This window comes from Arvicola amphibius, chromosome 18, assembly GCF_903992535.2.
Source record: "Arvicola amphibius chromosome 18, mArvAmp1.2, whole genome shotgun sequence".
Classification (NCBI taxonomy): Eukaryota; Metazoa; Chordata; class Mammalia; order Rodentia; family Cricetidae; genus Arvicola; species Arvicola amphibius.
This window is the reverse complement of record NC_052064.1, coordinates 10558820-10576804: the sequence shown is the minus strand read 5'-3', so window position 1 is coordinate 10576804 and position 17985 is coordinate 10558820. Positions and strand designations below refer to the sequence as shown.

The following is a 17985-nucleotide window of genomic DNA, read 5'->3' as shown; positions in this document are numbered from 1 at the left end:
AGTCCCAAAGAAACATACAGAGGCTTATATTAATTATAAACTGTGGCTTATTACTCAGACTTATTATTAGCTACCTTTTACAACTTAACCCATAATTCTTATCTATGTTTAACCATGTGGCTTGCTACCTTTTCTCAGTCAAGCATTCTTAACTTACTTCCTCTGTGTCTGACTGTTGACTGTGTCTCTGCCTTTCCTGTTCCCAGAAATCTTAGTCTGGTTGCCCCACCTATACTTACTGCCTGGCTACTGGCCAATCAGTGCTTTATTAGACAAATACAAGTGACAAATCTTTACAGTGTACATGAGCATTATTCCACAGTAAGTGAGCCATCTAGCCAGCCTCTTAGCATGTTTCATTGTCTTACACAGTAGTAGGGTCTCCTATAGCTTTTTTATAGACCTTCCCTCTGCACCCTTCATCACTCCTTTCTCTTCCCCATCTTTTCTGTCTCCTTTCTATCTCCATTATGCCCTGACCCTTTCATCTCACCTGTGAGCTGTAAGCTTTGCTTCTTTAAGACGTCTTAGTCCCAGCTGGCACTTTTCTGGTTTACTAGCTATAGGTCCAAGTTAAACATACAAATCTGAGCCTTCAAAGTTAGGGTTAGATGGGATTTTCTACATAAAATATGTGTGCTTGATGATAGGAGAAATCTTCTTGAATTCTTAAAAACTCTATTATAGTTACTGATAGAGCACATATTTACACATCAATTTAAGGTTTTTCATATGTGACTGTCACAGTTATATCAATTAATCTCTTGATAACAAAGTGTATATTAATCTTTTCAACCCTCAGTAAAGCATGTAAATGGGAATGATCCTATACTCACAAGTGATCTGTTACTCTGTTACCGATGACCTTGATCATATTTATATATGTGTGTGTGTGTGTGTGTGTGTGTATGTATACATATGTATATATAGTGTGTATATATACACATACATATATGTATATATCCTTTCATTTTTGAAAACCTCCATTTCCACCAAATTTTTACTATAAAGTGTGTTTGTGACTATTTAAGAATTATTTTAAATCTCTTTATTATTTTAAGTTTTAATATTTGAGAATGGTCATGAATGACATTGTCACCGCTGAACAGCTCAGAAGGAACTGGCTGATAATCCAAGTATCCCTTTCAGTAAGACAGTCATTCTTAGTATTTATTGCCATTTTTTGTCATTTTCTATTTCCTTGCAAAGTTGAACCAAAAAAAATTCTGTAATCTGATCCTTGGAATAATGGTTGAATTTTGTGACAATCCCAAAACTTCTGCTCACGTCAATGCTTGGCGAGGGAAGAAAGACCTTACTGCTGCTAGTCTCTTAATTAAACTGTGGAGGAAGGAAGAAAAGGAACTGGGAGTAAAACGGGATAAAAATGGCAAGATTGTTGGTAAGTGTGTTCATAATTTTTGGTAGAAACATTTAGAGGTGTATCCCTAGAGTTTTAAAGAATATAGGAATATGAGGGGATACTTGTGCCATTTTATGGGGTTTTTCCAACAAGATCCTGAAGACTTTCTGTCATAAATTGTGAATAACTGGGCCTAAGGGGACAGATCTGTCACTGAAGTTCTACCTCAGACCACAAAACAACCCAGGCCTAACCTTGGCTCTGGGGAGGCAGGTTCACCGTCAGAGCCACAAAACCTCAGATCCTAGGCCAAACAGACAGCAAAGAGGATAGTGCCTGAAGAACAGCAATATAGATTGTCTCTAGCCTACTTTCTCTCTCATTAAGAAAATGACAAATTGTGAATAATTAGAAGAAAATTAAGTAAGCTAGTAGTTGGTTCGTTTTTATAGAATATTTTAAAACATGATCTTATTTGATACATATTCAAATAATAGTAACGTGTGTGTGTGTGTGTGTGTGTGTGTGTGTGTGTGTGTGTGTGTGTGTGTTTTGGTTTTTTGAGACAGGGTTTCTCTGTAGCTTTGAAGCCTATCCTGAAACTAGCTCTTGTTTCAAGGCTGGCCTTGAACTGACAAAGATCTGCCTGACTCTGCCTCCTGAGGGCTGGGATTAAAGTTGTGCACCACTACCACCCAGTTTGACTATATTCTTTAACTCAGAAATTAATAATGCTCCCTAAATAAGTATTTGGATTTCTTGCTTTTATAAAACTTGGTTCAATGATATTATACTTACCAATAAAATTTGATGTATAAAGTGTTTGACAACAATATTTATAGTCTTTTGTATACTGATGTTTCTATGTTTTTTCTTACACAAAAGAAATTGATATCTAGTAAAAATATGTCAGATGTTCATCAGTTTTAACTGCCACATTCTATTGAGGTTGATGGAATCAGAGTGTAATCTACTTGTAGAGTCTGTAATACCATGCTATGACTTCTGAGCCTTTCACACTCAAATTGTCTTTTTAGCTAAACTCATAGTAATATCTGTTATTAAAAATGCAGCTACTTCAAGTGATCTCTGTCTCCCTTTTGCTATCTACGTTTTGAAGTAAAACATCATCAGTCAGCTTTTCTCTTTATGGCATAATTTATAGACACCAATCAAAATTGTTGTACCACTATTGATGACACCATCTCATCTATAATTTTAAATTGACAAGTTTTTTTACATTAAATTTTTATCTTTAGAGAAGATATGGCTATGGGCTGGAGAGAGGGCTCAGCAGTTAGGAGCACTTGCTCTCATCCAGAGGATCTGAGCTTGAACCCCAGCAGTCGGGTCACATGACTCACAACTGCCTGTACCTTGTTTCTGAAAGTCAGCACCCTCTTCTGGCCTCCATTGGCACTCCCATACATGAAGCCTACACACCCAGGCCTACACACATAAATAAATTTTTTAAAAAATTAAAACTATAATTGTGGGGTTTTTTTCCTTTTGAGACAGGATCACCTTATGTAGCCTCTGCTGTCCTGAGACTCTCTATGCAGACCAGGCTGACCTCAGACTCACAGATTCCCCTGCTTCTGCCTCCCTGGTTCTGGGATTAAAAGCATATGCCATTATGCCCAGAGTAAGTGTAATTTTTTTAAATTACATAAATAAGAAAAGTGAAAGCCATAAGTTTTATGACAGAATGGGAAAGTACACTGATTATGCTTTCATGGTATCCGTGGCCTGGCGGTGTAGCAGGGAGCTCGGCTATACAGTGCTTACTTGCCAGACCTGGGGTGGATTCCTAGAACTTGGAAAAAAGACCAAAGCACTATATTTTTGTTTAAAATTTTAAATATATATTTATATTTTGATCTGTTTTATATAGAGAAAATATCAAATAGTGACTTTAGTTTTTGTCTCTTCTTTCCATGTTTCATGGTGCCCAATGGTTAGATACAAAGAAGCCTCTATTTACTAGTTTTCAAGAAGAGCAGAAGGTCATGCCCCTCCCTGCTAACTGCCCATCTGTCGCAGTTATGGATGTCGCTGAGAACATCAGAGCAAAAATCTATGCTGTGTTGGAAAAACTGGGTAAGAAGCCCCTTTGATTCCCAGGAGTTTCTGTGTGAAGAGGGTCCTTGCGCTTGCTTTTGCTGCAGAGCCCACTGACACACGTGACACACATAACTCCCTCTGTGCAGTAACTGCATGCTGCCTCGTGACCTCAGTGTCCAGGTCATAGCTGTGCCTAAGAGGAATATATGAGATAATAATGTTTTTTAAAGTTAGAATTTTGGAATGTGTTCAAAGAGCAGCTCTTTTTTGCTTTCCAGCAATTTCAGTGTGTAGCAGGACCATGAGCAGTTAATTCAGATATTTAGGCTTAAATTTCAGTGTGTGGCAGGACCATGAGCAGTTAATTCAGATATTTAGGCTTAAATTTCAGTGTGTGGCAGGACCGTGAGCAGTTAATTCAGATATTTAGGCTTAAATTTCAGTGTGTAGCAGGACCATGAGCAGTTAATTCAGATATTTCAGTGTGTAGCAGGACCGTGAGCAGTTAATTCAGATATTTCAGTGTGTAGCAGGACCATGAGCAGTTAATTCAGATATTTCAGTGTGTGGCAGGACCGTGAGCAGTTAATTCAGATATTTAGGCTTAAACACCAGCATTCTGAACCATCTCAGGTTTTAAAGTCTTTGCTTTCTGTTAAGGGAAAAGTTCTCATTTGCTCTTTAGCTTCTAATCGTAAATGCTCTCTGACCATGGTCCAGGAAGAATGAGTTCTTGTTATGACCATGCCAAAGCATTTGTTGTGGGAATATCTGTTTGCATTTGTTTTTAGAGTAGAAATATGAATCTTGAAATAATTTGCTCCTATTAAAATAATTCTCTCTGAACAAACTTTGATAGATTTTGAAAACTTACCTGGCCTATCTGCTGAAGATTTTGTCACCCTCTGTATAATACATAGATACCTTGATTTTAAAGTAAGTACCATTTTAGTAACATAAAATCTATTATATAAAAATAAATTTGGAAATAAAAGATGTGTCCATAACAATTGTTTACACACTCTAGTATTTTTTTTCTATTTTTCATATGATTGTGATATAAAACCCAAAACCCAAACCATTCTTTGGATTTCTTCCATGAGATGTTTTTATGCAGCCGACAGAGCCGCATGCCTCCCAGACCTACAACAGAGTAGTTGACCATGTAAACTAAACCAGTGGCTGTGACTGCATGCACAAAACTTGGACAAGAGAAAACCAAAGTCCCAGCGGGGAGTGGTAGGAAAATCTCACCACCAGCAGAGGAGCTCTCGACTCCTGACAGCTCTGGCTGGGAAGGTCTGTTTTCCAGGGACAGGTCTCTGGAGCAGCTCCCACACTCACACTGGCAGCACTAGGTGGAGTCCATGGTTTGGCTGTTTGTTCCCAAAGAGAAGTCACGAACTCGAGACGGAATATTGGGGGGAATAGTTGACTAAGGGGAGTGGAGTAGAGGGAGACTTGATAGATACATTATATGCATGGATGGAATTCTCCATCAGCCCAACCCTCAGCTTAGAAGAGAAGGTGAAAATTACAGAGTCATTTTGAAGACTAACGGGATTTTAAAACCAGAATCTTTACTCTTTGGAAAGCAGCCAAGCCAAAGTTAAGCAAATTATTGGATATTAAGGTGTTACTACTTACTAAAGTATTCTTTATAATTTATGTCATTAATCAAATCTCACTTAAAAGTGACTAGGCTACTTACTTCTCTGCCAAGTTAACTGAGTAAATAAATGTCTCTGAAATCTCAGGAAAATCTTAGGTAAACATTTTATTTCTATTAATATTCTGTATTTGGATGTTGAGAATGAAGAAGTCTTTCTTCAAATGAAAACAAAATCCAGTTGTATTCCTGTTTTAGATGATATAACTCTTTCTCTAGTTTGCAATATACTCTAGTACCTTACTTTCAGAATGTGACATGGAGATCTAGCATGGTGAAACTGGAGTAAAAGCTTAAGATTCAAGTATATCCCTTTGCTAGTAGGGGAAGACCAGGATCCCTCTTGTAGGAGTCCCACATTCCAGGTTCCCAGAGCGCCCCTTGTCTGTCCCTCCAGACTCAGCATGGCCTAGCCTTCAGTATGACTGTAAGGAGCAATAAGCTTCAATACCTCAGAAGGCCAGGCAGTTTCTGCAGCTGGGAGAGGAAGTAACTCTAAACCAGAATTCTCAGATGGAGCTGGTGTCCGTACCGTTCTCAGCACATCTAACTTGAGCCCGAGAAGTTAGGAAAAGCTTAAACATTAACAAGATCACCACTACCTAAGGAATTATGTAAGACTGTTTCATTTACTTTTGTTAATTTAAATTTCTCACCTTAAACTTTGCTGTCACAGATTGGAGAAATATGGAATGAAGTATGTGAAGAAATAAAATTGGAAAAATTAAAACTAGTTACTACAGATAAATTATCTTTGGAGTCTATTATAGCAGCGACAGAAAATATTGGGAAGATGGTCGCTTCCCTGCAAAGTGAGATGATTGAAAGCCAAGCTCGCCAAGATGTGCAGACTGAGCAAAGAGTGTACGCAAAGGTAAGCTGCGAGCACCATTGAGTATACACAAAAGTAAGCTGCGGGCACCATTGAGTATACGCAAAAGTAAGCTGCGGCACCATTGAGCCTCCGAGCCCAAGTTGTTAATTTCAGTGCATAAAGTAGATGAAGTTATCCACCAAATGGATTTATTTATCTGTTAATATTTGAGCATTGAATTATTTTCTTTTCTATAATAGTTATTTTCAATGTCTTTGTGCAATTTTAAAGGAAACTGTGGAGTTAAGAGTTTAAAATTTAATCACTGTTATCAGTGTTGGTTTTGCATTATAATTTAATTTCTTGTTTTCTTTTTTTCTGTGTGTATTTGCGGGTGTATGCTTATTTACACATTTATGTACATGAAATCATGCACATAAATGTGGAAGCCAGAGGTGGGCGACATTCAGTATCTTTCTTAACTATTCTCCACAGGGTTTCTCACTGAGCCTGGAGCTCACTGATTCTGCTTGATTGACAGCCAGAAAGCCCCAGAGATCCTTCTGTCTTTCTCCCCATCAGTAGAATTATGGGCATAGGCCACCATGCCAGGCTTTTTATGTAGATTCTGGAGATGCGAGCTCAGGTCTGCGTGCTTGCACACAAGCAATTTACTGCTGAGTTATCTCCCCAGCCCTGTAATTTGATTTCCATACTCATATATTTTACAGAGTAAAGAGATCTTGACACACTTTCTTAGCCATGCCCAACGTGGTTCTAAAGGTGTAGCCTTGGGCTGGAGAGATGGCTCAGAGGTTAAGAGCACTGACTGTTCTTCCAGAGGTCCTGAGTTCAATTCCCAGCAACCACATGGTGGCTCACAGCCATCTATAATGAGATCTGGTGCCCTCTTCGGACCTGCAAGGATACAGACAGACAGAACACTGTATACATAATAAATAAATAAATCTTTTTTAAAAAAGGTGTAGCCTTCTTAAATATATACTTTGAGGGGCAGGTGGCCAGAGAGATAGCTCAGTTGTTAAGAGTATTGACTGCTCTTCCAGAGGACCTGGGTTCAACTCCCAATACTCACATGGCAGCTCACAACTGTCTGTAACTGCAGTTCCAAGGGATCCAACACCCTCAGACTGCCATGAATGCAGGCAAAACACCAATGCACATAAAATAAAAATTTAAATATATACTTTTAATATATTCTGGAGGTTTATCTGTAATGGAACACATAACTTCGTAGGTAGATAAAACTGTCTTTCACGCCTCATTCTGTCACAGACCTTTACTGTTTTGCCATCTATAGACTTAGCCATCCATCCTCCCCTCAATTCCAAAACACTTCTGAGCACTGAGTCTGTACATGCCTATGTAAACAGAGAATGAACCCGGAAAATAGCAGCCTTTCCCTAAAGCTTTGCATAGGTGAGAAACTGCAACATAGTTTGTTTGACCATCTACGAGGCTTTTAAACAATGTCATCCCTAGACAATTGAATGTTTGATTCTACAGCTTAGGACCTGTGTCCATTCACTGGGCAAAACCACTCCACAGCTAATAGCTTCAAAGCTTTGCTTGGACAAAGTTTTTATGACATGAGTAGTACTGTAAGCCGGTTCATCTGCTCAGACCGAGGAAGAAAAGATGGACCATATGCTGCCTCTTGACCACTAGTTCTTTTGAATTACAGAACCTTTGTCGTCTTGACTGGATTTTTACTGTCATCCCTCTGTCCTCACTTTTTAAGCAGTTCTTAAGTAGCCCTAGGAATATTGTATTTATAATGGTATTGTGCATGTGTCAATGATACACACACACACACACCTATGGCATGCATCCTGTGATCGTGCATTTGGTGGTGAGCCCGTTAGGACACACAGAGATCTAGATTAGCAGTTCCCCTCCGGACCGCAGCATCACCCACCGCTCCCGCGGTCTCACAAAACTGCCGGCACGGTAACAGTCATGATGAAAAGAGTTCACAGTTTAATTTTGTCTGAACTTATGATCAGTGGCAGCAGAACCTCTCTGTTTTCACCCATGACTTTCTCTTTAAATCCCGTGTTCAGGTTTCTCTAGACTGGAATGTCTTCACAAGCAGGAACTGTGTAAAGCATTCAGTCTTGCTGGGAACGCTCAGTGTTCATGGGTCTCAGCAGTCTGCTTTACATTGCATGGAGAGTGAGTTTCCTTTTTCATTTTAAGACTTTTTTGTTTGTTTATTATTCTTGAGGCAAGGTTTCTATGTAGCCTTAGTTATCCTGGACCTCACTTTGTAGAGCAGGCTAGCCTAAAACTGAAAGATTTCTGCGTGCCTCTGATTCTATAGTGCTCAAATTAAAAGCTTGTATCTCCCAACACCTCTTTGTTTTTAAAATTAAGTAATATAGTTAATTTTTTTAGTCAGCCTCAAGTTTTTAAGTTTAGCAAAATGGAGGCACTTCCTTTAAAATGGGGACTTCCAAGCCATCTGGTATGTTTCATAGAAACTGAAATTCCTGGTTTTCTTGTTTGTTCCAGATACAGGCCACACATAAGCAGAGAGAACTGGCTAACAAATCATGGCAAAACTTCCTGGCTAGAACATCAAATGCTAAAACATTAAAGGTAGGATTTTTTTATTTCATTTTTATTTTACTGTTTTTGGTTTTTTGTTTTGGTTTGGTTTGGTTTGTTTTTTCGAGACAAAGTTTCTCTGTTGCTTTGGAGCCTATCCTGGAATTAGCTCTTGTAGACCATGCTGGCTTCAAACTCAGAGATCCACCTGAGTGCTGGGATTAAAGGCATAGGCCACCACTGCCCAGCAAAGGTAGGATTTTTAAAGCACTGCAGTCTACACAACAACTAGGCAGTCTGAAGGACAGAATGCCCTGTTCCACATTGGGAGCCGTCTTACTGAAGGACCCGTTTCTGTAAGCAGCAGCCTGAGGAACAGGAGAGGAAATGCACCGTCCGCCATGTTTAATTACGAGCAAGTAATACCGTTTTCTTTCTAATTTAAAATCTTCAGAAAGCAAAAAGGCTCCAGGAAAAAGCTATTGAATCCTCCAGATACAGTGAACGGCCACAAAATGCAATATTTCACCAAACAGTTATTAAAGGTCTTAACACAACGGTAAGGTCATTCTCCCCCACCCCTCCCCCGTGTCTCTTTGTTAATAGATATGAAGTTTAGGCTGCCAGAATGATGTTTCTTTTTTTTTTTTTTTTTTTTTTTTTTTTTTTTTTTGGTTTTTCGAGACAGGGTTTCCCTGTAGTTTCTAGAGCCTGTCCTGGAACTAGCTCTTGTAGACCAGGCTGGTCTCGAACTCACAGAGATCCGCCTGCCTCTGCCTCCTGAGTGCTGGGATTAAAGGCGTGTGCCACCACCGCCCGGCCTCCCAGAATGATGTTTCTATGGGGAACTTTTGCCTCATATATTTTGCTTTTTGTTGCTCACATTTTCCATCATTAAGGCTTTCTCCAAAATATTTTCCCCTCCTCCCCTCCCCCACTCTGCAGTGCGAGGTTAGAGCAGACACAGCCCCCAGGTTTTCCTAAGAACTTGCTGCCAGCACTGGTCAGTGCGTTGGTCACATCTTGCTCGAAGGATGAGCACAGTTCTCCTTTGCCTGGCGGTAGACCTGTGCACATACCAGCTTTCTTAGTGATTTCAGTTTGTCCCTGGCCACAAAACTAACAAGTGACAGAATAATTCAAGCCTGCTGTCTTGTCCACAAAGTCCTTATCTTTCTCTTCTGTCACACTGTCTCCGTTATACCTGGAATCTTTCTCAAAGCAAGCCATAGGTTATATGGGCTTTTCTCTTGTCAAAATGTTTGTAAGTAGACATTTAGATATTTGTCTTTTCCTTTTTCAGGTGCCTGCAGGTCGGGTGGTGACAGTGGAAAGCACTCCTACCCGGTTACTGGGAGGACCTCTGGCTGACACAGACATTGCTCTTAAAAAGCTGCCTATTCGAGGAGGAGCTTTGCAGCGGGTGAAAGCGAAGACCCTGAGTGAGCTGAAAAAGAACGTCCCTATGTGACACGCTCCAGAACCTTTCTGAAATAAATTCTGCTTAATCATTTTTTTGCTAAATGTACAATTGTAAGGCAAAAATTTAGAATAAATATTTTAGTAAAATATTATAAAATTAAAGTCAGGATAATACAGTTTATTTTTATTAAAACCATCAACATATATATCAGAAAAGTGGTCACCACTATCTTTGGAAAAACTGTTGGTCCCTTAACTGAAATTGTAAAGTTTGTTCATCAGTTAGGACTTTTGGCTATATATCACGACTTCAGAGAGTTTACCCTAAAGGACATTTTGTGGACTTTGTAGCCACAAAGTCCTTCCTGAGTAACATAGACTGTGGCGCTGCTGGATCACAGGCTGACACTGACTCAGGAGGTTCCCTTCCAGCAGTCCCCCGACACTCTTCCGATGGAGAAGAGGGGGTGCATTTTCTCAACAACTTGTGCAGTGTTCTCCACATCTTGGAGCCCTTGATTGGTCACATGACAACTCTAGAGCTCCTCACCTTGAAGTTGACCAGATCTCAGTTCTCCTTGCTCTTGGAGCCATAAACAGTCCAAAATCATCTAAAATTCCTAGATGGAGTCAGGAATCAAGGTGCTATCATCAGACAGATACAGGAACACCAGGAGCAACAAATAATATGTTGGTGAAAATAGGAAATAAATGTATCTACTATAAAATGCAAATGTCAGTCACAAGCTCAACACTCAAAAATAAAAATACAGATACATATGCCTTTACTGTTAATATATAAATTTTCAAAGTGGAGCTGGAGAGATGGTTCTGTGGTTAAAAGCACTGACTGCTCTTCCAGAGGACCTAAGTTCAATTCCCAGTGCCCACATGGTGGTTCACAACCATCTATAACTCCAGTTCCAGAGGATCATATCCCTCTTCTGGTACCCTCAGGTACCAGACACTCACATACACAGACATACATGCCGTCAAAACTCCCATACACACACAACAAACAAAAATTTTAAATTAAGTAAATAAAAGTTTGAAGCTATTTCTAGTGCTATTTCCCTACTGGGGAAGTGACAGACAGTGTGTGAGGAGACAGAAGAATGCAGCATGAAATGTTCAGACAGCAGCACCAAATCGCGTCTCCTTTCTTTCTGGTACACCATAGTCCTTATGTCCAGAGCTAAGTGCAGTGAACCTTCTCAGCATCTGTTGACTGTGAACTTCCGCAGACTCTTAGTTCCCCAACGGCAAGGTCATGTATAGTTTATTATTATGATCAACACCTCAGGAAATGAGTTAGTGATGTTGGCCTTGACTCTTGCAGCCTTTCCCTTGAGGTCTTCAAATGCACCAAGGCACTGTCCTCAAAAAGAAGAATCAGCCCACAGGACACTATGCATGTGATCCTGAGCAAGGACAGCATGTTAAAGCAGCTGGAATATAAATTGTTAACGCTTAACTCCAGTTGTAAGGCATAAGTACTATGGTATAAACATAAACAAGTTACAGAAAAATTGATGTGACTCATTTGAGTACCAGTTGTTGTTGTTGTTGTTGTTATTATTATTATTATTATTATTATTATTATTATTATTATTTATGTATACAGTGGTCTGTCTGTCTGCAGGCCAGAAGAGGGCACCACATCTCATTACAGATGGTTGTGAGCCATCATGTGGTTGCTGGGAGTCGAACTCAGGACCTCTGGTAGAGCAGCCAGTGCTCTTAACCTCTGAGCCATCTCTCCAGCCCCCAGTACCAGTTCTGCACACAATATGTAGTCCTATCTCCAGAGTGACTTAGCCTGATCACTGCTCTGCTCCTCATTAGGAAGAGAGACGGCAGAATAAAACAGGTTATTTTCTAGCAGCTTTGTACCACATGGTATTTATTTTGCTGACAGGAAGCTAGTAGTGCTTTCTGCAGAGCCCTTAGAGAAGGTAGAGAGATCTCTAAGGCATTTGTCTGGCACAGTTCCAGCCACTGTACAGTGAGCAAGTGAGTCCACCTCTCTGATAGCATCATAAACATTTCTGCTTTCATGCTCCTCTGGATTCCTAGTGGATTTGCTGTCTAGGCTTCCCTGCCTGAGGGGTGGACAGTATTTTCTTCCACGAGTCAGCTAAGACGAAATTCCAAGCTTTCAAACTGAAACGTGTACTAATCAAGTAAATAAAACTTGTGTTTTGGAATCAGAATTAGCTGGTTTGTACCCCTAAGGTCTCTGGAAATTCATCAGTTATGCATTAAGTTAAATGGACTGTGCAGAAACCCAAACCCATGAAACAAATTTTGAGTCTGCAGTAGTAAAACAACAACAACAAAAAATGCTGATCTTAAAAATAAAAAATCGCTGGCTTCATCAGATAACTTCGCATAAAGCCAGAAAGAGAAATAGTATTTCCCCATATCCCTGCTACTCAACACCATTTTTGGAATTCTTATAGCTTCATTTTGATGTCATTGAACTGTTTTTGCCAGGCTTTTTTCAGGAGGCAGAGGCAGGTGGATCTCTATGAGTTTGAGGCCAGCCTGGTCTACAGAGCTAGTTCCAGAACAGGTTCCAAAGCTACACAGAGAAACCCTGTCTCAAAAAAACCATAAAATAAAAAAAATAATAAAATAAAAACAACAAACAAAGCAGAACAGAACTTCTTTTGAGTTATTTATTATGTTAATGTTTTTCTGTGATGAAAACTCTGAGCACCAAAGACTGTGTCTAGGTTGTCATCAGTGTTCCCTCTACCTCAGTGAGTGTTTGCTAAATGAAGGAAGGACAAACAGGAGTGAGGTTTTCTATACAGATGAGGACATGATTTTTTTCTTTTTTTTTTTAAAGATTTCTTTATTATGTGTACAGTGTTCTGCCTGCATGTGTGTCTCTACACGTTAGAGACTGCCTACATGTGTGCATGCATGCCAGAAGAGGGCACCAGATCTCACTATAGATGGTTGTGAGCCACATGTAGTTGCTGGGAATTGAACTCAGGACCTTTGGAAGAGCAGCCAGTGCTCCTAACCTCTGAGCCATCTCACCAGGCCTGAGGCCATGATTGTTCCAGTTTACTGTGGGGAACAGATGATGCGGTACTGAGTGAATATATGTGTTGCTGATGTTAGCACAGCATCATGGATCGCAATGATTCAGACCTACAGGGATGGCAAAGCCTTCCCTGGGTCAGGCTCAAGTGAATGGCAATGCTTCCCTGACCAAACACAAATATTGACAGTGTTTACAGAAAACATCAACCACATCTTCCTCCTGAGAGGAAGTTACAGCCTGAGACTGCTCCAGGACAGAGACCTCCCACAGAGACTCACTGACCCCTCTTCCATAAGCCGGACATAATAAATGTAAGTCTCCTGGCTGCAGAGAGGGAATATGTCCCACCTGATCCGAACTTTGCTCTGTGTGTGTGTGTGTGTGTGTGTGTGTGTGTGTGTGTGTGTGTGTGTCTGTCTGTCTGTCTGTCTGTCACTCCCACATCTCCCCAGTCAGGTTTCCAGGACCAAGCAATGCAGGATGGGAGAATTTCCTGGGAGAAATTTTAACATATCTAAAATCATTAAAATTGCTTACAATGAGCTGTTCTAAAAGTGTTCATTTTAGCAAGTGTTCTTATTTTAAAATTTCTTTAAAATGCATTTCTGTGTGTGTTTACATGTGTGCCACATGCAAATAGGGGCAAGAGGACCGTTTGCAGGAGTGTCTCCTTCCAGCACGAGGGGCCGAGGGTTGGAACTCAGGTCGCCAGCTTTGGTGGTGGTCTCCTTACCCACTGATCATCTCTCCAGCCCAATGACATTTTTAATTAATCTACTGTAGCAGAATATAACTTAGGAGAATGAGGAGATCATTTCTAATCTATTTAATTTTATTAAAATTGTTTATTATTGACTGAAAACAATTTTCACAGTTACTATGGGTGATGGGTGACAACTCTTCAGACAATTTTAGAGTCACATTCCATAGTCTAGCTTTATGGCACTGCACTATCGAACTGCCATCATTCATGTGCAGATTAGGAAAGCCACGACACCTTCCAGCCTGCCTATAGAAAATGGATTTCATTCATCTCACCAGTACCAGCTGATTTCCAGACCCCAGGGCTCCTCCCTTAATGGGCAAAATGCTTTCAACCTAAAACTATATTGGACCTACAGTCTCATTCTGCTTGCCACCTAACTAGTATATGCAATACTCGGTTACATGAAAGAATACCTGTGTGGTAGTTTGAAATGAAATGGCCCTAATAGACTCCTAGGGCGTTGCACTATCAGTTGTGACCCCTTTGGAGTAGGTGTGGCCTTGCTGGAGGAAATGTGTCACTGGGGGATGGGCTTTGAGGTTTCAGAAGCTCAAACTAGTAGCTCACTCTTCCTGATGCCTGAAGATCCAGATTTAGACCTCTCAGACCCTCTCCAGCACCACACCTGCCGGCAGTCTGTCATATTCCCCACCTTGTTGATAATGTACGAAACCTCAGAAACTGTAAGTCAGCCCCAATTAAGTGTTTTCCTTTATAAGAGTGCCATGGGCGTAGTCATATCTCTTCACAGAAACAGAACCCTCACTAAGGCAACTCTGTGTAGCCTTGGCTGTCCTGGACCTTGCTCTATAGACCAGGCTGGCCTCCACCGCACAGAGGCCTGCATGCCTCTGCCACCAAACTGCAAATGCTGGGATTAAAGGCATGCGCCACTGCAGGTGGTTCGTCCCTTCTTTAGCCCTGAAGGTTCTTATCCTGCTGTGTGCTGTTGTTTACCTTCCTTAAATTTGTGTATGTATATAAACCCTTATTAAAGCCCTAGCAGTCCCAAATGAGAATTTGGGAGTGGTTCAAACTCAGATAATACATCCCCTTTTATTTCAAGGTTTATTCTTGAATCAGGTCAAACTGTCGGACAATTACATTTTTATCCAGTATTATTTTTGCTGTTTTTTTTAACTTTGCTTATATTTAATTTGATTGTGCCTATATCATTTTGCACAGAGGAAAAAATGTGTCATAATCATCAAAACACTTGAAAACAGTGTTTTTCACAATGTTTTTACAATAGCCAATCAGGAAATCTATAGAACAGATATCTATTGGTTCTTTGTCCTGGAAAAATGTGGAAAGTTCCTAAACATCTGCTTTGGTTCTTCTTGTAAATATGAAAATCTTCAAACTCCTTTGAGTCCCTCTCACTTTGGAACTTAGAAACCTCACCAAGTTTACAGGTCTTTTTGTCAAAGATACAGGCTGGGAGTGGGCAGGGGTGAGTGGGCAGCAGTGGGAGTGGGCAGGGGTGAGTGGGCAGCAGTAGGAGTGGGCAGGGGTGGGTGGGCAGCGGTGGGGTGGGCTGGGGTGGGTGGGCAGCGGTGGGGTGGGCAGAGGGTACCTCTACTACTCTCATTTTCTGAGATCAGGCTTCTCGCTGAGTCTCGTTTACCAAACGAGACTTCCTGGTTGTCCAGGAAGCGCCAGGGATCTTCCTGTCTCCTCTTTCCCGGTGCTGGGCTTACAGACACATGCTCCTCTGCCTGAGTATCTAATCTTAGCCCTGTTTGTGCTACAAGCGCTTTACCAACTGGAGCCACCTTTCGAGTCCCCAAAGAATTGACTTGGAGCATAGAATCAAGTCATTACTCTATATAGCATCAGTTTCCTGAAACCATTCCTTGCCACGGCAATTTCCTCATCCACTGTGTGCCCTTCTTGGGTTTGGCACATTCCTTTAAAGCTGCGTACTGCTGATGGATATGGGTGTGAGTTGTAAATAATATAAAAATGACTGTGAGCATGAAATGTGACTGACACAACACCTAGTCAAAATGTCCATCAAGCTGTGCTTTGCTGAATCGTAGCTCCTTCATTTTTGTTTGTTGTTCCTTTTTGAATGTTGTGATGGTATGAATTATACCACAGGGCTGGAGAGATGTCTCAGAGGTTGAGAGCACCGATTGCTCTCCCAGAGGATTTGGGTTCAATTCTTGGCACCCACATGGTAAGTCCCAACTGTCTGTAACCCCCATGCCAGGGAATCCAATGTGCTCTTCCAGCCTCCGCAGGCACTGCACACCCATTGTGCACACACACACACACACACACACACACACGCACACACACAGGAAACACATCCATACACTTAAAAAAGAACTGTACCATAAAGGCTAATATATAGAAAAATATTTAATATACAAGATGGATTAGTACTGAAATGTAATTTTAGATACTGGCATTAGTTGGGGCACAGTTTTAAAGTCAACATTAGGGTACCAGACACTTTATAAAATTAATTACAACTTCACTCCACTGATTAGTTTTAAAAAATTATATTTTCATGTGAAGTAGTTTCAAAACAAAGACAGCTTGACAAAATGCTTTTTAAATAACATATTATTGACAAGTTACTTAAATATATGCAAATAATCCAATAACTATTAATAAAACACTTATATAGCTAGAGAAAGAAAATCACCAGATTAAGAAACTGGAAATCAGAATTTTAATTACAACAGGAGATTTGATTTGGCAAGTACTAACAGGATTCTGCTTTCACTTGGCATCTTGTTTGAGGTATTTTTTGTGTTTTCCTTCCTAAATTAAAACATGTTTTATAATCTAATTCTGTAGTATTGAGGGAAATTAATATTTCTTAATATAAGATTCCATTCTTCTGTGAAACCCAATTGAAAATGTTTTGTTCAAAAGGCTGCAACAAGCCTGGTATTTAAGTCCTACAATATGAAAACAGAGCTGTATGACTTTCTTATGAACTACTCATGGGGGAGCAATAAGATGATTTTAATGATCTAGCAATATTTATATTCCAAGATCATTTATAATCAAGCACTCTCATGATTTCTAAATAATGTAAACATTATTTATTTAATTAGAAAATTATAATTTTCTTATTCCTTTTATTCTTATAATTATAAGAAAATAAACAAGACAAATTTGCTAGCTAGATAAACCTGGAATAATCAGAAGTACTAAATATCAAGTTTTTAATAATGCCGCTTCACTACTTCCGTAGGTATACCTTCAAATCACCTCTTGCCATTTTCTGTGGAAAATTATACTTGGAAGACACCACCTGTCTTCTGCCCATTCCATGAGACCTTGAAAGCAAACAGTCTATGTACATATCCCAGAAGTCTTGGGCTATGTTTAAGAAGATACTGTAGTGCCCGGGCCGCTGAGATTTTTGCAAGAACAACATGAAATTCCAGAAGGCATCCACGCTGTGCTCTATCCTGAGTTCCTTGAGGTCTATGAGTGTCAGAGAGCACGTGTTCCAGCACTGAAGATCCACATCTTCTGGGATGCCTGCGCTGATGCTGGCAAGCACTCCCTTTTGAAACTCAAAGTTAGCATTCGTGAGATTGAACAGCATGATGCAGCCCAGGGGAAGGCAGACCCATGTCCTTGCGGCAGAACCCATCCTATAGAGAGGAAAAGGAGAAGTTTAAACACACACACACACACACACACACACACAAAAGAAAAATGGTATAGTGAATGTGTATTTGTTGGTTTTCCTCTGAGCTGATGACTCTCAGACCTTTCTTTGAAGGGATATTAGAATTCTGACATGACAACCAAGAGTCTTTGGGAGTCCCTGAAATCTAGTGTATGTTTGTGCAGATGTGATGTGTATTTCATCACAGACCCTTACAGCTGCAGGAAACCTGAAAAACTTGCATTCCCTCTCTCCCCCTGTAGAGATTAGTACATTCTTCAGTGATGTGCTTTCTTGACTCACTGTCCAAGAGGACTAAAGTGTAACTCATTCTGTATGTACTTATGAGAGGTTTTGTTGGGTTTTAATTGAATTATTAGAAATTACTTACCTAATGGCATCGGATATCTCAAATATTCCTATTTATTTGTTTTGTTTTCCACTGAAAAATATTTGTTGAGCACTCCTGTCTTGTGGATCCTGGGTATTCTTAGGTTGTTTGGGACTAGTTTAGAGAGGAAGATTTATCCATACAATGAGCAGAAAATAAGGTGGGTACAAGCAAGTATGATATGGTACATGGTCAATTACTGGCCAGCAAATATTGCATTGTTCTAG

At 40.2% G+C, this 17985-nt stretch overlaps 2 protein-coding genes across 6 annotated transcripts in view; one reads left to right on the top strand and one right to left on the bottom strand.

The window, feature by feature from the left end:
* Positions 1 to 10065, top strand: part of Cfap69 (cilia and flagella associated protein 69) — a 74509-nt gene extending 64444 nt beyond the window's left edge. For all 5 annotated transcript variants that reach the window (XM_038315627.1, XM_038315626.1, XM_038315629.1 and 2 more), the window contains 7 exons: positions 1210 to 1402; positions 3326 to 3463; positions 4287 to 4363; positions 5773 to 5970; positions 8446 to 8532; positions 8936 to 9040; positions 9785 to 10065. In XM_038315627.1, coding sequence (XP_038171555.1) covers positions 1210 to 1402; positions 3326 to 3463; positions 4287 to 4363; positions 5773 to 5970; positions 8446 to 8532; positions 8936 to 9040; positions 9785 to 9952 — 966 coding nt within the window. In that variant the 3' untranslated portion in view covers positions 9953 to 10065. The remainder of the gene's footprint in view (positions 1 to 1209; positions 1403 to 3325; positions 3464 to 4286; positions 4364 to 5772; positions 5971 to 8445; positions 8533 to 8935; positions 9041 to 9784) is intronic.
* Positions 10066 to 16949: 6884 nt separating this feature from the next.
* Positions 16950 to 17349, bottom strand: Fam237b (family with sequence similarity 237 member B). The gene is given in 2 exon segments (XM_038315189.1): positions 16950 to 16979; positions 16981 to 17349. Coding segments are annotated over 2 exon segments (399 nt in total).
* Between the last annotated feature and the right edge of the window lie 636 nt (positions 17350 to 17985).